We start from the raw sequence: 26,926 nt of genomic DNA, 5'->3' as shown, positions 1-26,926 counted from the left end.
GAATCCTGCTGAAGCATTTGTGAGTCTTCCTTGGAGATCTAATGAGCAAATCCCAAGCAACCAGTTTGTACAAATATCATCAGAAGGGTTCTTTCTTGATAACATCACACCTTCAGGTAACAAGTCTTGTTTTCATCCTTGTAGCAATTACTATGGGAGCGCCTTTTATTCTTGATTTGATATTAGTGATTTTTTTTCTTCATTGACAAGAGATTTTTTTCCCCTTACCTATTTCTTCCCACTGTTTTCCATATCTAAGTCCTGATTCTTGTTATTTTCAAGTCATAAATGTAGTCAGCCATGAGTATGTAAAATATGTTAACCTTCAGGTTGGAACCTTTGTCTCTTGCAGTTTAAGGTAATGGATGTTGTAGTAGCCCATCTGAATTTCCCTCTCTTATTCCCATAACTTTTGGAGTTTCTTCAGAATGTGGTGTATTTTATTGTGCTCCTATGTAAGATGAATAATTATCTATTAAAATTACATTTTCAACATACAAGAGCTTTTGATGAGTGGTAACTGGTATCCTTCCAAATAAATGTATTGTTTGGTAACATATTAAATTCAGAATAAGACTGTTAATTATCCCCTAATATTTAAATAATTTTAAAACTTATTAACAGCATTTGTCATAATAGTTCTTTGGCTAAGGGTATCATTAACTACAGCTAAAGAAACTGACTCATTTTAAAAAAACAAATGAACTCCACAGGTTTAGAGATCAGCATTATTTTATTGCAGCTAGCATTGCAAGTTACCTAAAGTAGGACTCCAGTGTCCACTGAGTTGTAAAAGTACAGAAATGGAATTATTACTTTTCATTTCACATACATGAATTCCTAACTTTATGGCATTTTTTTCTTTGTAATTTTGGTAGGATTCTTCATTGTTTTTACAAGACTGACTTCCTCCAACCAGTGGGAACAAGTAAGAGCCAGTGTTACGATTGAACTTTCCATAGAACTTAAGGGAATCAAGAGAGGTCAAAGAAGAGATTGAAAACTGGCAACTATATCTGGCCTGTGGGCCTATTTTCTTGGTTGACTAAAATAGTTTGAATTTGATGCTAGTATTCCTAAAACTAGAAATGCACATGAAAATTAGTAACTTTTAAATTATTTTAAAATCTAGTAGTAGTTGAACTGATCCACCTTTGTGCCTGGTACCTACTAAGTGGGGAGCTCAGGAGAAGAGTCTCTAAGAACATAGCCATTCTCTTGGTCTCCAATTGGCTGATGTTCCCTCTGGTTGGTCCACTTGCTTCTTAATGTGCTCATATTTCCCTGTAAGCCCTTGATTTTGTAGCTCCAGCTAAAGGAAGAATTGACAAAAAAAAAAAGTATTCACTATTTTGCCTACTAACTGGATGGTAAATGAGTGGCAAGAGGCTTTCCCTTGAGGATTTTATAATCTATGAGGCAGACAGGGAGGGCCCCTTACAAATATTTGCAGCGAAGTACTTGTAGAGGCTGCTTCTGGATATCAAGCTAGATGAACATCATATAAAAGGTCTGAGAGAGAGGAGAAGAATCTGTGCCTACTGATAGATTCTTGAAAATCACTTCAGTCCAGTACAAGTTTTTCTGAAATGCTAAGGTATTGATATGAGCTTTGTAGTTTATGTTTTAAGTTGTAGTCTACTTTGCCATGATTTGCTTCCAGTTCTCTTGGGTCCTGTCAACAGTCTGCCTGGTAAGATCTTAAAGCTGATGTACATGGAATTTAAACTTTATTCTAAACAAGGAATGTACATGTAAAACAAATGTCAGAAACATTTAAAGATTAAGTACAAATAAGTATATGAAAGCCACAGGTACTATGAATTAGCACTTTTTAAAGGAAAGTAGGGAAGGAAATTGTGTATCCTACATAAGACATAAGAAGCTAAGCGCTGGTGGCTCATACCTGTAGTCCTAGCTATTCAGGAGACTGAGATCTGAGGATCAAGGTTCAAAGCCAGCTTGGGTAGCAAAGTCCATGAGACTTTATTTCCAATTAACCACCAAAAAGCCAGAAGTGGAGCTGTGGCTCAAGTAGTAGAATACTAACCTTGAGAGAAAAAGCTCAGGGATAGCTCACAGACTGTGTTCAAGCCCAAGGACCCACCCCTACCCTCTCAAAAAATAAACTCACTTAGAATTAAGTGGTATCATAGGAACTATATGACTTTATGTTTTCCTATTTGATGGCTAAGGAATGTTTTCTGGCTACTCTTGCCACTTTAATTTTTGTTAAATGCAGTACCCATCCAAAAATAAAACAATGAAAAATAGGGAACCTAATTTATGTAATATTTAATCCAACAATGCATTGGGTGTGGCAGCAACATATTTAGCATGCTTAAGGAAATTTATTGAGGTTTATATTTTAAATAACAAAAGCAAATGGATGTAATCTGAAAGAAGTTTAATAAAAATATGTAATCCACCAATTGGACTGGTGATACTTTGTTTTGTAACTGTACACTCCTTTGTTTTCCATTGTATCACTGAGTCTGGGGATAGTATCTATTCTAAAAGTTGACTTTGCTATAGCTTTATGGTACAAATCAGGCAAGTTACCATTGCTACAAAAAAGACCTGAATTAAAATTTCTGAAATGGGGCATTCTGCATGTTTGAATTCTTTCCCTTTCCTCCTGTTTTGTAATTGCTACCCTTGAGCTGATCTCATTTCATATGTGCATGTTGATGTGTCATTTATAATGAACACTTGGTCCCAAACCCAGTTTCTGTTCATTTTTGTAAAAATTTCAGTTTCTTGTGGAAAAGTATTTAGACCTGTTTCATTACAGAATTAAAAAAAAAAAAAACATTTTTAGGGTATTAATGAGCTGTAACATTTCTGTCAGCCATTCACTTGTGTATGAAACAAAAATTATAGAATCAGAGGTTAGTAACTTAGTGCTTAGCATCTAGAATGTCTAGCACAATTCCCTTTTAACATTCTGGGGTATATTCGGACCTGCCACAGGTTTGCTTTTGAAATGTCTAGATTAAATCTCAGCAGCTCTTAAATGCTCCCATAAGTTCAATATGTCTAGTTTAAATTCACAAATAACCAAACACAGCTGCAATCCAAAGTAGGAGAATCACAAGTTAGAGGCCAGCCTGGGCTATATAGCAAGAGCCCATCTCAAAAATTCAAGACAGAAAACACATTGGTTGTGCCATTTTTTTGTGATGCTTGGGGTTGAATCCAGGGCTATGCCTTTCATTTGCTTCACTACTGATCTGTAGGCTCTTCCCTCTTCCCTGGCTATACCAGCTATACTTGATGCTGTTTTTCTTGTTTTGTCAGTAAGGACTGTGTGGTTAAACCATAGAAGTAGGCCATGCTTTTGCAGTTCCCATTTAATAGTAATATTAATTGGCTTTGTGAAAAATAAGTCTATCTCTAGTCAGTCAGTAGTTAAAACATTCATAGATACCGGGTAAAACAGGCCCCCAGTAATTTTCACCCCAAGATTTCTTTCAACCACCTAAAGTTTTGTATAGCACACAAACTTAGTGTGGCTGCAGGCTGGGCTAATCCCAATGTATCTGTTATGCTGGCACATTGTTTCTTAGATAAGGACCAAGTTTTTGTTTTCTTTTGTTAATATTTGTGTATTTTGTTAAACTGTGCAGGTGCAGCATTTAAGACCTTTGTTTCATATAAAAATATTAAAGCCTGGTGCCAGTGGCTCACGCATGTAATCCTAGCTACTCAGGAGTCTGAGATCTAAGGATTGCAGTTTGAAGTCAGCCTAGGCAGGAAACTGTGAGACTCTCCAATAAATTACTCAAAAAAAGCTGGAAGTGGACTGTGGCTCAAGTGGTAGAGCGCTCCTCTTGAGCAAAAGTAGCTCAGGGACAGTGCCCATGCACAGTTCAAGCTCCAGGACTGGCCCCTTTCTCACCCTCACTCCTCCCAAATTACCTGAAATTCAGCTCAATAGTGGTGCCTTACACCTGTTTTTTAAAAAAAAATAAAATCCTTATCAGGAGTACGAGCTGTGATCTAGGTTTCTGGCCAGCCTAGGCCAGAAAGCTGGGTGCGGTGAAATAGGATTGCAGGCAGAACCTATTCAAAATAGTAATAACTAAAGTAATACTGGCTGGAAGCATGGCTCAAGTTGTACAAAGTAGTAAAAAGACCAAGTTAAAATGTTGTTAAAGCATTAAAATCACAGAGAAACCCTTTAAACCCTTTGTTACGTCTCACTATATGGAAACAATTGTTTCATAAATTCTGCAACACATCTTTAATTGTATTTTGGTTGTGTAACTTGTCCATGTATTTCTGTTGACAAGATTGCTAGAGCTGCAAATGTTGGATGAAAAGGTTTTATATTTTTTTTAAATATAGTTAATAATTAATGCTCAATTACAAAGAGCTGTGTATTCATTTACACATTTTTTACTGGGATCACTTGATGTCTAATACTCCATTATGTAATGAAAGTTGCCCATTACCCTTCTGTTGCTCTGCATTTATTCCCATGGTTTATTGTATTTTATCTTGCTTTTTGTACATAAATCTGTCTCCACTTGTTAGATGCCCAACTAGCAATTATTTGGTCAAAAGTCATGTTTTTAGGGTTGGTACACATTGATAGCCAAATAAATGTGATTAAATATTTCAGTAATTTGGCTATGGAATAAAATTTCAGAAGAGGATTTTGTCTATGTTATGTCATAGTGCCCTTTGACAAGAAATGGGATGTCCACTGGCTAGTTAGTATAAAATTCACTTGTAATCCTAGTCTGGATGATCAGAAGTCCAAAGCCAGCCTAGCACCTCCAAGTTAACCAGCAATGAAGGCCCAGCTGGAGGCATTGCTCAAGTGGTAGAACATTGGCTGTAAGCAAACCAAGTTAAAACAGTATGGAGTGCAGTTAAGTCCCAGATCCAGCCCCAAAATATTTTTTAAGTGTAAGGTAGCAACTTTTGCTGCATAGCTCTGTATTACCTGATACATATTTGGAGATAGTATTGCATTTACATGAAATGATATAAAATCTTAAAAGAATTTTGGAAGTTTTGTATGTGAAGGTAAACATTAACGTAGTCCCCAGTGGTAGGCCATGAGTGAATGCTGATGTGTAGCTTCTGGTACACCTAAAATTTATGGGAATTTCACCTGTGGCAGAATAAACTACACAAACACTGTAACTAATAAATAAACTACACAAACACTGTAACTAACTTGTTAAAACATTAAGTCCAAGTTGTAGTTAAGCATATTAGTATTCTTGTGCAAAAATCTGCTTGAAGAGACCAGTAGAGAATCCTAAAGTTGTGGTGAGAAAACAAAGCTAAGTACGAAGCTGCTTCTTCCCAAAACAGTCCTTCCTTAACAAAACTGACATTAACTCAATGGAATTTGAATAGGTAAACAGCATGTGTTTGGAAATGTAATGGGGGTATTGTTCACTTTACTAGCCTTTCAAAACAACTGGTAACACAGGTGCCTACAACACAGCCCAACACCTTAGGTCCTTTTAACCCAGTAATCTCATGTTAAATGAAGTGCAGAAGTGTAGAGTGATGTGACCAGTGACAGACTCGTGAGGCTGGTTTTCATGTGGACAGTGGCTGTGGTTAGGTTGACCGGTTGAGCACTGTTATGAACCTATCCATATTGAGCAATACATTTTGCATTGGAATGTATGTGTGCATTTTTATGCATTTCAAAGTGAAAAAGCATGTCCCTTAATGCTAAAATGGTTTCTTTGCATTACAGATATATTTAAAAAAAACCCACAAAGATCATGTTCCAATTTTTATTTGATGTTTCAAATGTAAAAAAGAAAAGTCAAGATTCTTACACCAGTTAGAATGAGACCATCTCAAAATGAGACCATGCAAAATAATTCAGAATGTGTGTACAACATTTCTCCCCTTGTTTTGCTGCCATATACAGTGAATAGTACAACAGGAAATTGGCTGGCATGTGCTTGCTTGAGAAATCCCATCTCTTTACAACAAGAACATAAGGGGCAGAAGTCAATTTACCTTCCTGTTTATTTTATGAGGGATATGGAACTGAGAAATTCAGCTGCCCAGTTTCATCCAACCAACCCACAAATAAGCACAACTGTTGGTCTCATCTGCTAACTCTGGAGGACTGAGATAGACATTGCTATCTTGAACAGATTCATCTACCTAGCCTGAGAATGTCAGCTTTTAATAGAATTTTCCTTGGAGCTCTTGTGGAATCTTTGTGAGCTGCATAGACTAAAGATGTGGTTTTCTAAATAGTACTAGAGAAAATCCTGACTCAAGTGGCACTGTTTGTCCAAATTTCTGACCAAAGAAAACTATACAATATTTATAGACTAACTTTTAGAGATGGTTCACTAATACTGTACATATTTTACATGACAATACACAGTCCGAGAGTTTATAAAATAAGTCCATGCATTATTACCTCTAAGAATATCATGTACAAGATAAATCCCTCCCTAAGTATGTGTGACAGCATTTCGGGTTGAAGCAATCTTATTTACAAAAGCAATCCAGTTTCTCTGTTGTTAGGTATGTAATTTAAAGAAACTTGAGATTAGAGAAAAATCTTAAATCCATTGGTAATTGATAGAAAGCATCAATTTGTGGGATTTAAAAGGTCTCCTTTAAAAAAAAAAAAAAAACCACAAACACCCAGAATATGTAAGCTCTGTACAAAGAAAAATACAAAAATCCTGGATGATCCAAGTTTATTACACTACATAATTCAGAGTGAAACATTATTGGTTAGGTTTTTCTACTTTATTCATTTATTTGACAGCACTAATTTGTGAACTAATGTTTATGTTTAGTTCTGCTGCATTTATGGCACAAGATCTCCTTTTCAAAATGGCACCAATTTTCCTTTAAGGACTATTTTTAGCAGCAATCATATTTAAAGGTTAACAACTTACAGGGCAAATGCTTTAGCTATACCTTTTCTATTTCATACTTGCCAGTTACAGTATTTACAAAAGGCTAACAATGTCTACATAAAAATGACCTTTCACTCTTCCTCATCCATATCTTAGTCAAAGGCTTTTTCCTTCCCCTTGTTTTTGATCCCATTGGAGAAGAGCATGAGATTCAGTTCAGGGACGTAGGTATTTACATGGGGCGCCTGATTTTAAGGGAGTATAAGACAAGTGTAAGATGAAGTAATTCTTAATTTGGGTATATTCCACTACCCCTAAAAGTTCTGTGACAGAGAGTACTTAATGACAACCTAGAAGAGAGAGACCCTTGATTTTCAGCCTGTAACAACTGAACGACTGGAAGGCCACTCGCTGTGATGCGGTCATCACTGACTGGCATTGAATGTTAGACTCCCAATTGTGTGATTATTGGTAAACATGGAAATTTAACTGAAGAGGTGGCACTAAACTAGAAAACTGAAAATTCATTTTAAGAAGAATTTACATTGAGGGAAATATGCACTGTATAAACGAGGAATTATAAAGAACTGGCAATTAACTGACCATGCTAAATGGAACTGGCAATTAACTGACCATGCTAAATGGATTCCATGAGTAAGTTTTCATGATAGGGTATACTTACTACATGCATTTTGCTTAAAAATATTTCCCTAAAACGTTAAGAGTTCCATTTCATGTTACACTACTATTGTAGTTCAGGGGAAATAGCTATACTATTAGGTTGGTATGATATAATACTAGTTGTGAACATCCAGCCAAAGGTGCTGGTAAATTCCTGAAAACAGCCAATCAAAAATCCTTTTTCAGTTATTGGACTATACAGAAATATCAAGCCTTAAATTTAGAAATTAAGAATGTGATCTTATGAAGTTTGGGGATGGATGTTTGTTTATGTCAGTGTAGCGAAGGCAACAATTTAGGGGGAAAATATACCTATAAGCAAATTGATCTGACAAACCAGACTGGTGTTAATGACAAAACTGAAAAAATTCTGTGAAAAACAGCAACCAAAATAACGGGTGGGGCACAGTTAAGGCATCTTAAAAAAAAAAAAAAAAGTCCCACATGGCTTTGGCTTCTTAAAATATTTTTACACTATTCTGTTTTAAAAGACTTGAAAGCATCTGAAATACATGCAAAACTGTCTGAAATCCCTGCACGGCAAATTCAGTTTGCGTCATTCAGATGTTTTCCAAAGAAAGTGAAGAAGCCTCTCCCCATGAGATCACATGTGGTAGAGAAGGCCTCCAAATTCTTTCTATCTTATACCGGGTGGCACCCCAGAAGTCTGTGCAGCAGTCACAAGCAAGGCATTATTATCTGGAAGGGAAGGGACTGTAGAGTTTCCATTGGTTGGGGAACAGCCAAGCTTTAGTTTTTCCAGATACTCTGCATGTACGGGTTTATGACACTGTAGAACTTTGATTGCATCTTCTACTTTGAACCACTCTCTCTTCCTTCCTAGAGAACAGTATGAAACTGGTTACTATAAAGTCAATTTTAAGAAGCTTTATCCAATCAACATTGTTCCCTTCACTAACCCACTACCCCCAAAGTAATGTTTTAAGAAATAAGAGGAAGAATTTCAAGGCAATAATCAATGTGCATATAGTTATTCCTTCTCTTAAAAAGCCACCAAAAGTAACTTAAGATGGAAATTGGCTCTAAGTAGATAGTCACTGAAGAGAATTCAGATAGCCAAAGAATTGGAAACTTACCTATATTAACAGAATCTTCCCAGTCTTCTAATATTTCAGTGACTGTAAGAACATAAACATATGTTCTGTGCTTTCGGTCTTGGTTCTGCTTGAATATAAAAAGAAAAGCATTTTAATTACAGCAGTTAGCAATCAAGTGTCTGAAATTTCAGAGGAAATAAATCAGTGTTGATTAGGATACTATGTCCCAATGCAGGCTAAGAAGTCTTAGACTCTAGCAAAATGAGTTTATATAAAACATTAAACCAGGACCAGGGGCCAGTGGATCACACATGTAATTCTAGCTACTCAGGAGGCTTTGAGCTGAGGATTGCAGTTTGAAGCCAGCCTGGACAAGAAAGTATCTGACTCTTATCTCAAACTCCAAAAAGGAAAAAAAAAAAAAAAAGGCAGGAAGTGCACTTATGGCTCAAATGGCTGTGCTAGCCTCAGGGACAGCTCCCAAGGCCCTGACTGAATTCAAGCTCAGGCATCTACATCAAAACAAACAAGCCAGTAGAAAATAGGCTAGGTGCCAGTGGCTTTTACCTGTAGTTTTAGCCACTATTCAGGGGGGTGAAATCTGAGGATCAAAGTTCAAAGCCAGTCCAGGTAGTAAAGTCAGACTTTTATCCAATTAACCACCAAAACCTTTGGGTGGATGTGTGGCTCAACAACAAGCAAGAGGCTCCAACACTGGCATTAAACACACACACAATTATGCAATGTAAGAGAACTGACCTAATTATAATTTTTCAATATATGGAAATATGCCCCCCACAAAGGCATTTTTAAGGCAATTAAAATTTTCTTCCAGGGGGCTGGGAAGGTGGCTCAGTGGTAGAGCGCTTGCCTTGCATGCATGAGGCCCTGGGTTCCATTCCTCAGCACCACATAAGCAGAAAAAGCCAGAAGTGGCACTGTGGCTCAAGTGGTAGAGCGCTAGCCTTGAGCTGAAGAGTTGAGGGACAGTACCCAGGCCCAGAGTTCAGGCCCCACGACCAGACCCCCCCCCCCCCCCCGAAAAAAAAGGAAAAAAAAATTTTTTTCTCGTACAAGAATGTGAATTTTCTTCAAAGACCCTGTGTGGATATTAAAAAAAAATACTTCACTTGTACCATGGCCTTTCAATCACAGAAAAAGGTGTGCTTTTCAGTTTAACCAGGAGATGGTGCTGTGGAACTGTTTAAAATAACTGCATTCTAGATTTCTGAATAACACTAAGAACTTTAATAATTACTATATTCTGGTAAACATCATCAATTCTACCAAGTACTGCACAAGTAGGATCTATATCTGAATTCCTAAGGTCTAAAAATAAGCTTGGGTCTAGAACCTGACTTTTGCTTGTACCCTTTTCATGTTGTATCAGCACTTTCAAATTCTCTCCCAAGAAATTCCATCTGGCCTCAGCATGAGATTATATAGAAATGAATTCTATCTTTTTAGCACCTGTTCTATGAAATTGCATTTGTATCTTCACAGATCCTTTAGGGATAGTGATGTATATATACTGTCAAGCAATGGAAAATGCTGTATTAACATGGTGTTACCTGAAAAAGCCCTAATCCTCATGACTAATTTGCTACTGGTAGTTTTGGAGAAATGAATGGTTCAGGAAGCTGCCACAGACTTAGCTAGTTAGGAAGGAATTGTGAAGTCTATTAGCAGTAAAATGAAGACTACTTTCATAACTCACCTCAAATATGCCCAGGAGTCTGCCTAATTTTCCTTTGACTCCAGCCTATTAAAAAAAAAGGTGAGATATATTTATTTTCTCGTAATAGTAAAAAATGACAAAATGCATGTTAGTACAATTCTAGGAACTTCTATGCTGATTTTAGCTCTATTTTTCCAGGTAGAAAAAAAAAGTTGTGTATATAAGTGAAATGCCAGCTATACTTGAAAATGCTGCATCAGACCACATTCTAGTGACCAGTCTTTGTACCATCTCTTCAGGGTTACCTCGCAAGTGCCTTCCTGTACAACAAAAAGCCTGCTTGTAAAGCCCCCAGTGTGTGTGAAAGGCATCTCACCTCCTCATAAACTTCCCTCACAGCAGCACCACCAGGCTCCTCCTCTGGCTCCATCCCTCCTCCTGGGACAATCCACTGGTCTGGGTAGCGACTGCTACTCACCAGCAGTACCTGCAAAACAGTAACCATGTTGTCTTGATGGCTTGAGAAACACTATGAATACAAGGAAAATTCCTAAATCTTTGTAAAGTTAGTAACTCGATTGTAGATTGTTAAATTTCATTGAAATGAGTAAGTGCACAAAAAGCAGCTGACAACGTGGAGCACACTGAAGTCAGAATCCAGCATTCACATTACCAATCATGCTGTTCCTAATGAAACTGTTTAAACTACCAGAGTCAAGTCCTAACACTTTCCAATAAAAGCAGAGGCTTGGTTTATTAGCCAGAATTACCTTACATACACTGAGGTTTGCGGTCATACCAGTTAATCCTTTAGCCATGGACTCTAGTCCATGTCTAAATAAGGACATATAGTCCAAATAAGGACATATGGATACTATAGGTAGATCACTTTGGCTTTGTCACTGATAAAATGTTAAGAGTACTTGGAAGATGACAAATGCTGTGAGGAAGGAAGAGGAAAATGCACAAAGAGCCAGTGACTGATTCATAGTAGAGAAAGGTATCCTTCAAATCCTATTCCTTATTGAATGAGCAAATGTCCTTCCATGTTGATGACAGCCTGTAAATTATTGCCTAGAACATGGCTGGCAAAGTCAGCCCCCACTGGTCTGGGACAGGTTTCTACATTTTTCAATTACATGGCATTCAATTTCAGTGTTCATAAACTATTAAGGTTCAGTAACTGGCAAAGCCATACTGCTGTGGCTTTTAACAGGATGTCTACAAGACCTCTGACCAAGAACCATATTAAGCCTGAAGTATATAAATACTTGAAATTTTCACTGCATTACCATAGGCATCCTAGATTTTAACTATTTAACAGCACCTCAATGTTACATACCCACCTTACAAATGATTATTGTAGGGCTGAGTGTGAAAAGTGGTAAAGCAAGCTGGGCGCTGGTGGCTCACGCCTATAATCCTAACTACTCAGGAGGCTGAGATCTGAGGATCGAGGTTCAAAGCCAGCCCGTGCAGGAAAGTCCGTGAGACTCTTATTTCCAGTGCCCAAGTCCAGAGTTCAAGCCCCACGACCAACAAAAGTGGTAAAGCCATTTACCCAGTAAAACTAGGCCTTTAAAATTCAGTCCCCAAGCTGGGCGCTAGTGGCTCACGCCTGTAATTCTAGCTGCTCAGGAGGCTGAGATCTTAGGATGGCAGTTCAAAGCCAGCCTGGGCAGGAAAGTCCATGAAATTCTTATCTCCAATTAACCACCAGAAAACTGGCTCAAAGTGGTAGAATGCTAGCCTTGAGCTGAAGAGCTGAGGGACAACACCCAGGCCCAGAGTTCAGGCCCCAAGACCGACCAAAAAAGAAAAAAAAAAAAATCAAATATTTATATGAAATTATCAGAAGTCTTAACCAACTTGAACAAAACTGCTTTTAAAAAATTACAGTAGTTTACTGCCTTTGAACAAACTTTAGATTAAAAAAACAAACATACACCTCCCCAGGTACTAGGTGGCTTCAGGCCTGTAATCCTAGCTACTCAGGAGGCTGAGATTTGAGGACTTAGCTTGGGCATGAAAGATCAAAGCCCAGGAGACTTATCTCCAATAACTACTAAAAAAAAAGGAAGTGGTGTTGTGGCTTCCTAGCCTTAAGCAAAAACAGCTCAGGTGCCCAAGCCTACAGTGCCCAAGCCTACAGTTCAAGCCCCAGGACTGACAAAAACAAAAACAAACAAAAAACCCAACAAACCCACTAAGTTTACAGTAATGGTTTTGGTGGGGTTTTTTTCTTATGGTCTTGGGGACTTGCACGTATTAGGCAAGTGCACTACCACTGAACTAGCTACATACCCACAGGTTAATCCCTGGTGTGGAGACTGATTCTAGACAGGTATGACAGCAGTTCTATCTCCCCAGCTCCTTTCCAGCAGAGCAGTTGCTGGACCTCTAGAATTCATAGGCAGCACAGGTTTCTCCTCCTGCCTTAGGCCAATTAAGTGGAACCCAACTTTCCTCAACTAGAGCTGCAGGCAGACTAGAGTTCAGCAATTCCTACCTTTCCTCCTAAAATCTCAAAAGGCTGAATTGGAAGCCAAAAACACCTATTAAGACACACAACTCTGTCAGTTAATAGGAAGTCAGTATCAAAAATCAGAAACTAAAAGAGCAAGAATTAAACAAATCCAGCAGTACTGGAGGACAAAGCCTGCACATGATCCACAATAATGGGCTGTAAGTGACCTTTCAGTTCATCAGCTTCCTTGTCTATAACGAGAAATAACTGTCCTTACAAGAGTAAATACCTCAGGATCCTGGCTTAGGCAGTCACTCACTACTGGCCATTAACAGCTCTGTTCTCCCAAGGAGTTTCAAAATCATCCATACTCAAAATGTGAGTTCTAAAAAAATTAAATTCTAAGGGTTACTGAGGTCAGTACTTATGTCCCAATTCCTAAAGACAGTCTTTAAGAGCCAAATTACATTAAGGTTAATGATGTTGGAAAGTATTAGTGTAATCTGTAACATTCAGGCCTCAGATTTAAAACCAAATCTTTATTAGGACATCAACAAATGATTAAAGTTTTCTTCCAAAAGTCAGTAAGAAAACACCTCTGTATTGTTCAACATCTTCCTTTCATTAAGTTACAGAAAGCCCCAGTAGATTTTTTTTAGATGGTAACGGGCTATTTCAATAATTTATCATTAAAAATAAATATGGTGGGGTAACTCACACCTGTAATCCTAGCTATACTTAGGAGGCTGAGATCTGAGGACTGAGTGAGATTTAAAGCCAGTTCCAGAAGGAAAAGTCCATGAGACTCATCTCCACTTAACTACCAAAAAGCTGAAAGTACAGCTGTGGCTCAAATGGTAAAGCACTAGCTGTGACTGAAAAAGCTCGGGGACAGCATCCAGGCCCTGAGTACAAGCCCCAGAATGGGCAACAAAAAGCTCAAAGCTATCTTAAAAACCCTTTATTAATTAAAATACCATTTGTCACAGAGAAAAAGATTAACATCTAAAATAGCTTAAGAAGACTTGTTAGTATTTATCATTTGGTGATGATAGATTTAACAAACCTGCAACTGGAATATTTATATTCTCTTTACCACTAAATGCAGTGTCCTGAACCCTGCAGCTTTCAGACTTTCTCAGGCCTTTTGAAGCTCTACAGCTGAATGTTAACCAGAATTGCCATCACCATCATATGACCACTTAAATTAAGAGAAATAAAAGGCCAGTTCCACTTAGTTATATTTCAAGAACTACATATTGGATGACATAGACCCGTAGCATCTTAAATGCACTTTCCTTTCAAATGAAGCAAAATGTAATCTTCAAACAATTTAAGATTCTTAATAGAAAGCAAGAATAATGAAAATGGGCTAGCTAGCAAAAAGAAAAACCCATTCACAAGACATCCCAAGTAAAACTTCTGCTTTACAATCTTCGGATAAAAAATAATCTACTCTACCCTCTGTCTAACAATAATTCAGCATCGTTTCTCCAACTTTAGCACTGATTTTGCTTTCTATGTCCTCATTATGATACTGAACAAGGTGTTTTTCCTCAAAGCACTCCTATCATTGGAGATGGGGTAGAGGAATAAAGTGATGGAAAATACTAATAGAACTCTCTAAATCTATACTAACAAGAGACCTATACATATCTTGGATATGTGATACAGCCTAAGCCAATAACTTAAGTGTTCAAGAGTCTTTTGATATTCCAAACTTTGACTAAATCATTGAATTCAAACCTATCTTTCCAAAACGAAGATCCATGCTAGAGAAATGAGTATGGTGTGTGCACTATTAGCTTAAGAAATGAGGTTTGATACCAATTCTACAAGGCAGATGAGAAACAGTCCAAGTCAGTAAATGCATCTACACATCTTGCATGTCCAGAATTTTAATTTGAGGCAGTTCAAGGCACAGTAAGGCAACTGTTCTATTCCCTGAGGTCTGTCACAGGCATTTAGAACACACACACAGGGGCTGGGAAGGTGGCTCAGTGGTAGAGCGCTTGCCTTGCATGCCTGAGGCCCTGGGTTCGATTCCTCAGCACCACATAAGCAGGGAAAAAAAAAAAAGCCGGGAGTGGCGCTGTGGCTCAAGTGGTAGAGTGCTAGCCTTGAGCTGAAGAGCTGAGGGACAGCGCCCAGGCCCAGAGTTCAAGCCCACAACCGGCCCCCCTCCACCCCCAAAAAAAGACACACATACCATCCTTAGCACTGACGAAAAAACTTGACATCATCCTTAAAAGGTGTGTATATTGTAATTAGGTGGTTAACAGGACAAATGACTGTTTTTAGGCAGGTTGAGATGAACATGCACACACATGAATCTCAGTATTTTTTCATTTTTTTTTTTGCCAGTCCTAGGGCTTGAACTCAGGGCCTGGGCACTGTCCCTAAGCTTCTTTTGCTCAAGGCTAGCACTCTTAACACCTGAGCCACAGTGCCACTTCCAGCTTTTTCTCTTTATGTGGTACTGAGGGATCAAACCCAGGCTTCATGCATGTTAGGCAAGCACTCTACCACAAAGCCACATTTCTAGCCCTGAATCTCAGTATTTTCAAGGAACCATAAAATTATACCTGGTCTGTTTCATAATACTGTTGTAAGAATATGAGTATAAATATGGAGGCCAAGTTTATGCTTATACCCCATTTTAGAGTAAGACCATTTCTTTCTACAAAAGGCTTTGAAAATTAAAAAGCCCAGGATTATAAAAGCATTTTGGGAGGGACACTAGTAATCCTAGCTACTTAGGAGGCTCAGATACAAGGATTGTGGTTCAAAGGGAGCCTAAACAGGAAAATCCAGGTGACTCCAGTTACTTACCAAAAAAGCTGCAGCAGAGCTGTGGTATAGCACTAGCTTGAGCACAAAAACTCAGGGATTAACACCAAGGCCCTGAGTTCAAGCCCTAGGACAGGGGAGAGAGAGAGAGAGAGAGAGAGAGGCACCAGTGGCTAAGCCTGTAATCCTAGGGTACTAAGGAGGCTGAGATCTGAGGGTCACAGTTCAAAGCCAGCCCAGGCAGGAAAGTCTTGTGAGATCGCCAATAAACTACCCAGAAAAAGCTGGAAATGGCTCAAGTGTAGAGTGCTGGCCTTGAGCACAGAGAGGCTCAGAGACAGTGCCCTGAGTTCCAGCCCCAGGACCAGCAAAAAATAAAAGCAAAGCTTTTCTGTTAAAGTCACTTGGAATTTGTTAAAAACTGTGAAGATATTTCTGGAGTACTTTTTATTATTAAAACAGAACAAAACAAAAAACTACGAAAGCAACTCAGCTTTAAGAACACTTTGGTGAAAAGCTAGAGGTAGTAAGTAGTACGTGCCTTAATCCCAGTCAATACTCAGGAGGCTGAGACAAAGTTTGAAATCTGGAGGTCAGCCTGACTACTTAGATCTTATTTCAAACTAATAATCCTAACTTTGTGAGCTAAAATAGTTCAGTAGTACAGTGCTTGCCTAACAAAAGCAAGCAAGAGTAAATTCAATTTCTAGTACTGCAAAAAAAAAAAAAAAATTGTAAAAGTAGTTTTCCAGAAGCCCAAACTATTATTTAGAAGGTATACTTTAAAATCTTACAAAAAAATTTTTTTTGGTGGTGGCCCTGAGTTTTTTTACTCAAGGCTACTGCTCTACCACTTTGAGCCACAGCACTTTTGGTTTACTGGTGGTTAACTGGAGGTAAAGAGTCTCATATACTTTCCTGCCTGGGCTGGCTTTAAACCTTGATCCTCAGTAGCGAGGATTACAGGTGTGAGCCACTGGCCATCTATGGTTTCTCAGAACTTTTTCCTTTCCTTTTTTTTTTTTTTTGTGGGACTGGGAATCTAGCCCAAGCCTTGCACATGCTAGGTAACTGTTCTACCACTGAGCTTATATCCCCAAATTTGAGCTTGATGAAAATATATATGATATAGTCAACTGAAACTGTGACATGAATTTTGGGATAAGTACTATGCACAGTGATTATTCTTGCTAGATATAAATTCATTCTTAGTTTCATTATACTTTTTAAATTACTAAAAGCATACTAACTGGCCAGTCATACCTATAATCCTAGCTACTTAGGAGGCTGGATCTGAGGGTGGTGGTTCAAAGCCAGCCAGGGCAGAAAAGTCCCCACCAGAAAACGAGAAGTGGTGCTGCAGCTGAAAGTGGTATAGCGCTAGACTTGTGCAAAAGAGCTCAGAGACAGTGACCATCTAATATAATACTTCTGTAACCTGTTATCACCTCTAACAGGTTCTCCTCACTGGGGATGTTTTAAGTGTGCCAACTAGACCAGATGCGGTGGCACATGCCTGTGATCCTAGCACTCAAGAGGCTGAGGCAGGGAGATTGTGAGTTTCAGGTCTGCCTATGTGATATAGTGACACCCTATCTCAAACAAATAAATGAAACATGTAAACTAAAGAATGCTGTTCAGCCAGGAGCCAGGGGAGGCTGAGATCTGAGGATTGCATTTCAAAGCCAGCCCAGGCAAGAAAGTCCATGAGACTCTTTTTCTCCAATAATCTACTCAAAGCTGGAAGTGGTCCTGTGGCTCAACTGGTAGAGCACTGGCCCTGAGCATAAAGAAGCTCAGGGAGAGTGCCCACGCCAACGTTCAAACCCCAGGACTGGCAAGAAAAAAAAGGAAAAAAAAAGGAAAGAAAAAGAAAAGAATGCTGCTCAGGATCCAGGTTTGCAATTATATTTGCAGAGGTTGGACCAAATGGCCATATACTGCTATTTTTGCTTCAGCTTTCACCCCTAATGGTGATGGTCAGCCTCTGGAAACAACCACTACACATTGATATTTCTGTTCAAGGGTAAGGGGGGAGAAAAGAATGCAGGTAAACCAAGTGATTATTTTGTGAATTGAAGCTACTTAGAAAAAGCAGTTCTGGGTTACTATTCCTCCTCACATTATAGTGAATCAGGATACCATAAATGGTTAAAACTATGTGTTAACCTACTGGTCCCTACAGCTAAACATTTCAGAAGAATTTACTCAAAACCAGACCAGCAGCAAATCAGGAACATCTACAAACAGCCATGTTGAAAGACTGCAGGTTCAGAGCAAGGAGATGGCTCACATCTGAAACTCCAGCTACAAGGCAGATGAAGCAGATTTCAGTTTGAGGCCAGCAAGGAAAAGGTTAAGTGGCACTCCTATCTTAACAAACAAGATGAACCTTATCTGAACTTGAGACCCTAAGTTCAAATCCAGTACTGCCAAAGAGGGGGGAAAAAAAGACTAGAGGTTATGCAACAGTTGTGTGTATACACACAAATGAACATGTATCACACACGTTAATCCATATATACAAATATTAATAGCTATTAGCAATAGCTATAGCAAATTAACACTATTTTTTGGACTATAGAGACAGAAGATTAAAAAAAAAAAAAGTACTACATGGGCTGGGAAGGTGACTCAGTGATAGAGCGCTTGCTTGCCTTGCATGCATGAGGCCCTGGGTTTGATTCCTTAGCACCACATAAGCAAAAAGAAAAAAGCAGGAAGTGGGGCCGTGGCTCAAGTGGTAGAGTGCTAGCCTTGAGCTGAAGGACAGCGCCCAGTCCCAGAGTTCAGGCCCCATGACCGGACCCCCCCCCCCCCCAAAAAAAATGTACTACAAAGATTTGCTTAAGTCAAAGTAGGGTGTGCTGGATTGGTAAGAGTTTCTCCCAGCACATGCATGTTTTGAATTGATGGGGCAAACCTTTATAAAATTAGAGAAAGCCTCAATGATATACTAAGACCCTGACATACTAAATCCCCAAGGGAGGTAGGGGGACAAGATGCCAATCCTTATAGAAGTGGCTTCCCTTCAAGTGGATTATTTAGTGGTCTAAGACGACCTTCCTGAGCTCTAGAGGAGCTGTACCCCACATGAGTGCAATTCCCTATGTTTCAAACCCCAACATTCAGAAGGCTTCAGGCAGAAGAATTTCATGTTTGAGGCCAGCCAGGGTGACATGGTGAGACACTGTCTGCTTTGAGCTGGGGAAGTATCTCAGTGTCAGACACTTGTCTAGTACTTACATGGACAAGGGTCTGAATTTGATCTCCAGCCCAAAGAGAGGGAACCCCCATTAAAAAGGCAAAAAAAAAAAAAAAAAAAAAAAAAAGGCTAATATTTAATTATGACAAAATGGTCTCCATTTGAAGAAAGTATCTTCAATACTTAAATACCAGGTAAATACAAATATACCTAATTCTAAGTATACATATGCTACATGGAATTTCTACTAATATTTCTCTTTAGGGTGGTTACTATATTAAGACAGCGGTAGTTATGTTTTGAGACCTTTTCCCACCAAGTCTTGATTTTAATGTAAGATTCTGTACAACTTGGACTTTCCTAGTACTTTCAGCCGTAAAGCAGACTATAGATAGAAGATGTAGTCTTGGGCTCCAAAAGTTTGAGAGCTAATTAGTGCAATCTGTCTACCACATGTAGACTTGTAACAGCACCTACATTCTACTTGTGGGATCAAGTCATTACTACCTCTCCCCTAGCAGTCTACTCCCTACTCTGCTGTCAGACTATTGCTATGACTGAAGGCCTCCAAAATTGAAATGTTTGAACCAAAGAGTCCCTTTTCTTGCCTAGAATGTTCTCAGCCTTCCCCTTGAGATAGTTACACTTCCAGCTCATTACATGTCCTTTTCAATTAGTCATTTGTCTAAACTCCCACTACAGAATATATTACTTAGAAGCCAAAGCTTCAGCTTTGCCTCCACCACTGTTCAAATATGTATGCAAATGTATTCAACGGAATCCACTTTTGGTTACCTATTTATAAAGGAACTGCCATCTTTCATTGCACAAGGACTCCAGCTACTCTATAGAGCAATTATCTGTGGGCTTGTCTGGAAGCTCCACCAGCCAACATGAAGGTGAGGGTTTCCCACAGAAATAACTAGCTTGAAAGAAAGGCTGCCAAATGAAAATTAAGTTAGAAACAAAAAAAGATCTTTGGGACAAGAATCTCTTGTCATCTTGGGACAAGTTACTTTTCTTTGAGGGGGGTGGGGTACCAGTCCTGGGCTTGAACTCAGGGCCTTGACACTGCTCCTGAGTTTTTGTCCTCAAAGCTAGTACTTTCCCACTTGAGCCAAAGCTTCACTTCCAGCTTTTTGGTGCTTAATTGGAGATAAAGAATCTCATGGACTTTCCTGCCTAGGCTACCTTTGAACCATGATCCTAGATCTTAGCCTCTTGAGTAGCTAGAATTACAGGTGTGAGCCACTAGTGCCTAGCAAAACAAGTTACTTTTGTCACCTAATTTATTATTTGAATTTTTGCCACAGAATTTCATTACGGTAGCTCAGGATAGCCTCAACTTCAAATGCTGGTTGTGTACCAATACCATGCCAGGAGCCCCAATTTCTATTTCTTCTTTTTTGCCAGTCCTGGGGTTTGAACTCAGGGCCTGGACACTGTCTCTGAGCTACTTTTTGCTTAAGTCTATAGCATTCTACCACTTGAGCCACATCGCCACTCTGGATTTTTCTGTTTATGTGGTACTGAGGACTTGAACCCAGGGCTTCATGAAAGCTAGGCAAGCTCTCTACCCCTGAGCCACATTCCCAGCCCTTAATTTCTTCTTATACAAATAAATAAAATAAAACTTGCTTACCTTACCAGGAAAAAAAATGATAAAAACATATTTTATGTCCTGGTCAGGACCCAGGTGCTCTTAATCCAGCAGAAACATTTTTATCCTATTGGTGTAAAGATAGCAACAGAATTTCAAGTGTGGAAGCAAATTCATGCTTTCCTGGATATCTTACTGTTTTGCTAAGTTTACTCTGTAATTATCATGTAATAAAAAGAGATTCAACTCTACACACCCACAGAAAGAAGATTCTGAAGACCTAAACCAGATGTGAAAAGTTGGCTGCACATTTTACTTAAGAGAATTCCAGAGTCTTCCCTCAGAGCATATCCTCTAACAAGCTGATTCACTTGGCTCCTCATCCTACAAGGTTATAAGATTTACAGTTTTTTTGAGGGCGGGGTAGGTGGAAGGGCAGGGATGGTAAGGGAAAACAAAGGAGGAGGCAACAATGCTTGATAAGAAATGTACTCATTACCTTGCTCATGTAATTGTAACCCCTCTGTCTGGTATTTTCACAATAAAAAAACTTATTTACAGTTTCACATAATGGAGTTCTCTGGCATACCACCTCCAAACCTTGCTTCTTATTTCACTTTATCTAAGGACACTAGTTTGCGGACTCAACTAGAGACTATGAATTTGATCATTTTTTTATAGCAGGCCTAAGTTCCTGGTGTCCCCCCACTTCAAAACCTCCAAATGCTAGGCAAGCCACTGAGCTATATACTAACTATACTAAGCCCTGTCTCCCCAGTAGAAACAATTTCCAAGCACAAAAAACAATCCATCTGCTAGCAAAATTCCTGAAACTCTTGTCAGTTTTGCCACACCCACAATAGGGATCATTCCAGTCCCCCCCTTCCCCCTAGGGGCTAACATTTTTCACATAGCCTGAACTTCCAAGTTCATAATATGACCAGACTTCAAATATAAAACTTCCAGAAAGGCTTTTGATGTCCCAAATTCACTCACTAACACAGCATATTCTCCACTTGCTATGGGCCAGATCCTTTGCCAAGAGCCCAACACACGTGGTGTGGTGCTGGAACTGGACCCCCAATTCTGACTCTACCACTTTCCTAACTGTGTCGTTTGGTCAAAGTGCTGTGCATGGTCTTCTCACCTATAAAACAGGTAAAACCAGCACTACCTCTCAAGTGCTAAAAGGGATCAAATGTAACAAACTTTCCTCTGGACGAGCCTAGACACACTGCTAATTTCCGGAATTGTATTATACAACAGTGAGCTATTCTGACAAGATCCTGCTCTATCTAGTTCTCTAGAGGCCGTACTTCTATAGTGCCAAGTTTGCTCTGCGCAAACATGCTATTCCTTCAAAGGTCTTCCAGCCTTTTTGCAGAATGCATTTAATGCCTGTTCATTCTATAAATATTCAACAACTCTCCTAAATAGACCCATCTCAAAGATACCACTTTTTTTCACAGTCCTTCAGGGTTTAGGTTTCACACGTAATACCCCCCCCCCCCATGAGCTTAGTTTATCTAATAAAGACAACAAAAACGTATCAGGCAAAAGGAGCTGAAAGAGCCAGTTTTTCAAGCACGTGATTTTTCTTAACAAGAACTAAACCTGAGTGCACGCTTCTGCACCAGCATGAGGAAGCCATTAAACCCCCACTCTCCAGCTCTGGCCGGGTGCTTTATTGGAGACGGTTATAGAAGAACTCAGAACGTTATCCACCCCCCCATTTGAGTAGTAGCAATTGCTTTTTTTTTTTTTTTATAAAAAGGACCTTTCATCGGCGACCGAGGGACTTAGGACTGCCTTCAGCAAATTTTCAAACTGGATAAACGTACCGCAATTAGTAAAAATCGTTGTGTGTGTGTGTGTGGGGGGGGGACACAAACCAAAACCCCTAGGGCCTATCTATCGACCCGGTGTTAGAGAAGGCTGCGGCTTCCCCTTGGAACAAAGGCTGCTCTTTCCAGATGCCAAGCCAGGCAGCCTCCGTCAAGACGCTGGGAACCCGAGATTACTGATCGGAAAGTCCAAGTCTGGCCCATCTGGTCCCTATGCTTCCCCCTCGCCCCCCATCTTTCTGTGGTCGGAAGAACTTTCCAAGAGGAGGGCCCCCCCCCTTTTTTTTAAACTTTTCTTTCTTGAATCAAGTTATCATTATGCCCACGGGCTTGTGAGTTAATGGATCCACTTAAAAGGTAAACCGCCCGGACTGGGTGCAAGAGGTGTTTCGTTCTGCTGAGTGTGTCTCCCCGTTTTGCAGCCCAAGGCCGTTCGCGAGTCCCCAAACAAGGCCACCCCCCTCCCCCGCCCCCCGCCGGCGCACACGGCTCTGACATGGCCGGAAGAGGCCGGGGAGGCCGAGGGGGCTCGGCCGCGGCTCGGATCTCGCCCTCGCTGCCCTCGGTGGGCCACCCTGGCTTTACCCGGCTTCCAAGTTCCCCATGCCAGTCAAGATCGGGGTGACTGCCGCTAGGCGAACCCCAAACGCCCCGGTCTCCTTTGTCTACCCTATCAGCCCAGGGAAAGGAAGGAAGGAAAGAGGGCGGAGGGAAAAGGGAGAGGAGAGGGAAGAGAGTGAGGGAGGAGAACACAAAGGGGGATGGGGGCCGGGGGGGGGGGAGGCCCGGCCCCTCCCCGCCCAGCCGCGGGCCCGGGTCGGGGCGCAGGGCCCCGGGCTCCCGCGGCCACGAGCCCCGCCGAGGCGGCGTGCGCGCCGGCCGTCTCACCTCGTCCTCCTGCTCGCTCCGGAAGCACAGGCACGCCGCCCGCTTCTTGAAGCCCTCGCGGTCGTAGGTCCGCGTCTGGTTGGGCTTGAACTTCATCATAGAGGCGTGTTCCGGGGGCCGCGACTGCTCCGACCGACGCCGTGGGGGCCCGGCCGCCGCCACCCCCGCCGAGGAGTAGGGGCGCAAGCGAATCGGGGCTCCGGAGGGATGCGGGTTGAGGCGGGGCGGGGAGGGTGGCGAGGCGGCGGCGCGGGAAGAGGCAGCGAGGCCGGGTCAGTCCCGGGACCGACGGCCGCTCCGACGCGGGGCTGGACTCGAGGGCGGGTCACCAGAGCCCAGGGGCCGCGCCGCCTCTGCCGGGGCGCCCGCCGCTCTCCATGGAGCCCGCCACCGCTGGCCGCCGCGCCCTGCTGCCGCTGCCGCTGCCGCTGCCGCTGCCGCCGCCGCGGGAAGAGCGGGGGGACCCAGGCTCGCGCCGCGCCAAGGCAGTTGCCGAGACTGCGCCGGCAGGGGCAGCGGAGCCGCGGCGGATGTGCGCCGCCCCTCCTCCGCCTCTGGCTTAAGTCCGGCCCGCGCGCGCGCCACCGCGCCTGCGTGCCGGGACCGTTGGGACGAGGCGGGGAGGAGGGGGGCGGAGCTTCGGGCGTCCAGGGGGCGGGGCCTGCGTGGCGCCCTCGGCGGGGGTGCGGCTGGGCCTCGAGGCTGGTGCTCGTGCGGGCGTGGAGTGCCGGGTCCTAGGTAAAAATGTCCATTACTGAGACGAGTTCTTGGCTCCTCTCCCTCAGTCCCGCGACCTTCCCCACGAAGACCCCAGTACTCTCCCGGGGCCGGGATCTCACGACACCCGGCCCCGACAAAGTTGCACCCAGGTCTGGGAGTGCCCGGAGGCCGTGCAGACGCCTCGGGGTCCGGAGCGGGGGAGAGCGGGCCTGAGGCCTGGGAAGGCTGAGCTTACCGAAGCGGCTTCTCCCAAGTGGCCTAGAGCGCTCCCCCTCGCTTCGCGCTCCGTTTTCCCTTTCTTCCTCTCTCTTTTTAAAAAACCTTTGTCTCTTTTTTCTTTTTTTCTTCTCATCTGTGGTTGGGAATGCCTTGTATTTTCTTAAAGAGTCAGCTCAAGCTTAAAAATGTCTTTGAAATTGTCCCCATTTTGTCTCACCCTCTGGAGTGTGTGTGTCTGTCTGTGTCTGTGTGTCTGTGTCTCAGGTCCTAGTAATAGGCACAGTGGCTGCTGGGGTCACAACCACTAAATACAATGGAAGTTCTTGCCATCCAAAGGCTTAGTCTCTTGGGGACTTGGGACAATGTGACAGAGCCCAGTGTCACAGAGAAGGGTTAGGTAGAAGCTCTGAGGCCCATAGCAAGGGCGCTCTAGAGATCCTCCAATCCAGTCCATCTGCCTAGGGCAGATGGTCTAGGCCTAGGCCTCTTGAATCTGGGGCACATATCATGTTGGGTTTTTTTGGTTTGTTTTATTCATTCCTGGAAGGCCTCCCCTTTGCCCGGCCCGGGCATCTACTAAAACGATTCATCTCCTGCCCCTCAGGAACATAAGGGCCTGAGAATAGACGGTGCAAACTAATCAGTCACATGAGTCCAAGGAAAATGATAAATGCCTTGAGTTTCAGTGGGGTCATGGACTTCACTGGGAGATCTGACCAGATCTAAGACGGAAAAGGCTCCCTGGGGCTATGGGGCACTGAGTTCTGGACGGAGGAGAAGGAGGAGTTTAGCCGAGCCGAGCTGATAGCTTTGAAGGCAAAGGGAACTGGAATTTATGCAAAGGCCAGTGGTGGGTGGGAGTAAGGGCAGCTCTGGGAATAAAAGAAAAAAGGCCTACGTGGCTGCGGTGGAGGAAGGAAGTTGGTTCCATCTCAAGCTGAGTGGGGGCAGGGAGGTCTGACCCCAGAGGGCTGGGGAATCCTCAGAAAGCTATGTCTTGGCTTTATTGAGGCCCTGACTCCTTTCTCTGGGAGACTTGCTGCAACCAGCTCATCTCTCCCGCAGTGTTAGCACTTGCAAGTTTGTAGAGTGAGTTAATGTGTTGAATGAGTGGTTTAAGGGTGATGCTTCACCACAATTAGAAATCGTCTGTATAGAGTAATTTTCTAACCTTTTCTTATTGAAACCATTTGACAGCTATTTCCAAAATTAAAACAAACACAAAACATAGGCGGTTATCTGGCTCCTAGATATTTAGGACCTCCAGCATGGCTAATATACAAATACTATTTTTAGATAAGTGTTTTCTATTGATAACATAATCTCATTGTGGGTTTGTTTTTTTTTTTTGGTTTTAAATCTTAAATGGACAAAGGAGATTCAGCGTCTCTCTGCTTAAACCCCTCAGAGATCTGCCTTGTAGGTAGTTGGTGCTTAGTAAATAGAAGTTGAATGAATGTTGCTTTGCTCAAGTCATTAATCAGAATTAATAGAAGAGGAAGGGGGAAGATGACTGGACTCAAACTGCTGAAGAATGAAAAAGTAACAGCACCAACACCAATGAGTGTGAGTGAGCAGGAGGCCAGCTCTTCCATGTGTCAGTGTGAGCTTCATCTTTTCTCACTTCTCAAATGAGTATAATTTATAACATCTTGCACAAGGCTTAATTAAGAGTTCAAGAAAGTACTTTGAAACTATAAATATACCATATTATTAATAAGGAATTTCTTTTTTGTTGTTTGGTTTTTATTTTGGGGGGTGGGGGCAGACCGGGTATTGCTTTGTAGTCCAAACTGGTTTTGAATTCTCAATCCTCCTGCTTAGCTTCCAGCAGCCTGGGATTACAGGCAAATACCACCAACCCCTCTTGCAAGAATTTTTTTTTTGGGGGGGTCCGGTCATGGGGCCTGAACTCTGGGCCTGGGCACTGTCTCTCAGCTCTTCAGCTCAAGGCTAGCACTCTACCACTTGAGCCAAAGCACCACTTCCCGCTTTTTTTTTTTTTTTTTTCTGCTTATGTGGTGCTGAGGAATGGAACCCAGGGCCTCATGCATGCAAGGCAAGCGCTCTACCACTGAGCCACCTTCCCAGCCCAGAAATTTTTCTTAAGAGATCTCACTTTTCCTTTCCTTTCCTCAAAGACTAAACAAAGTAAAAGAAAAAAAATGGAGAGGTGGTTGGAGAAGGTGCTTGGATTTTAGCATTGTGGGTCTTAATTCAAAAGAAATGTTGCAATGAGTGAAAATTTTGAAGAATGCCTTGATAGTACAAATAACCATTTCACTGTACTCTTTCCCTCCCGCCTCCCTTGCTGATTCCTCCCTCCCCCTCTTTTTTGTAATTATTTCAGAGAAACCTAGTAGAAAAGGAAACTTGCCTAAAATGAGAGAGTAGAACAAAGGCTATGCATCTTCATTTTTCAATGACAATTTCTGAGTATCTGGTGTAGACGCAGCTCAACAGTCCCTGCTCAGGATTATCTGATCCATATTATACATGTGAAATGAGGTTAGGCTCTGTTCCAAGCTTAGATCCTATCCCACCAGATCACAGTTGAGATAGATCCAGGCTTGTTTTTCTTCAGCAGAGTCAGTTAGGACTGGGCTCCACTGGCTGGTTTACTTGGGGATCAGAGTCCAGTTTCAGATTAACCTCTGTTTAGTTCATTTACTGTTGGATTGTCTTGCATGGAACTTGGTATCCAGAGTCATTTCTTACACTCTTCAAATTTTCTCACCTTTCCAAAAGGGAATGTGTAGGGTCCTCAGAGGTCCTTTTTAACAATGTAGAGACTTTTGTTTTTTTTTTACAGGTGTGAGCCTTTGGGTACAGAGGCTTAAGCCTCCCCTCTGTCAGAGGTTCACCCTAAATGAAATTCTTTCTCTTAGTGATCATGTGATAACTGTGATA

At 41.6% G+C, this 26,926-nt stretch overlaps 1 protein-coding gene across 2 annotated transcripts; it reads right to left on the bottom strand.

Moving 5' to 3' along the window:
* Positions 1-5,754: 5,754 nt before the first annotated feature.
* Positions 5,755-23,341, bottom strand: Nudt4 (nudix hydrolase 4). 2 transcript variants are annotated; one of them, XM_042693059.1, is made up of 5 exons: positions 23,078-23,341; positions 10,660-10,770; positions 10,323-10,367; positions 8,645-8,732; positions 5,755-8,387 (listed from the first exon to the last, which is right to left on the bottom strand). In XM_042693059.1, the coding sequence occupies exons 1-5, from the start codon at positions 23,174-23,176 to the stop codon at positions 8,185-8,187; spliced, it is 546 nt and encodes a 181-aa protein (XP_042548993.1). In that variant the 5' UTR covers positions 23,177-23,341; the 3' UTR covers positions 5,755-8,184. The 2 variants fall into 2 exon arrangements, with proteins under 2 accessions (XP_042548993.1, XP_042548995.1); XM_042693061.1 differs by having other exon boundaries at positions 8,645-8,729.
* Between the last annotated feature and the right edge of the window lie 3,585 nt (positions 23,342-26,926).

This window comes from Dipodomys spectabilis, unplaced genomic scaffold, assembly GCF_019054845.1.
Source record: "Dipodomys spectabilis isolate Male_0828 unplaced genomic scaffold, ASM1905484v1 ptg000163l, whole genome shotgun sequence".
In the NCBI taxonomy this organism is placed as follows: domain Eukaryota; kingdom Metazoa; phylum Chordata; class Mammalia; order Rodentia; family Heteromyidae; genus Dipodomys; species Dipodomys spectabilis.
This window is presented reverse-complemented; position numbering and strand designations above follow the sequence as displayed.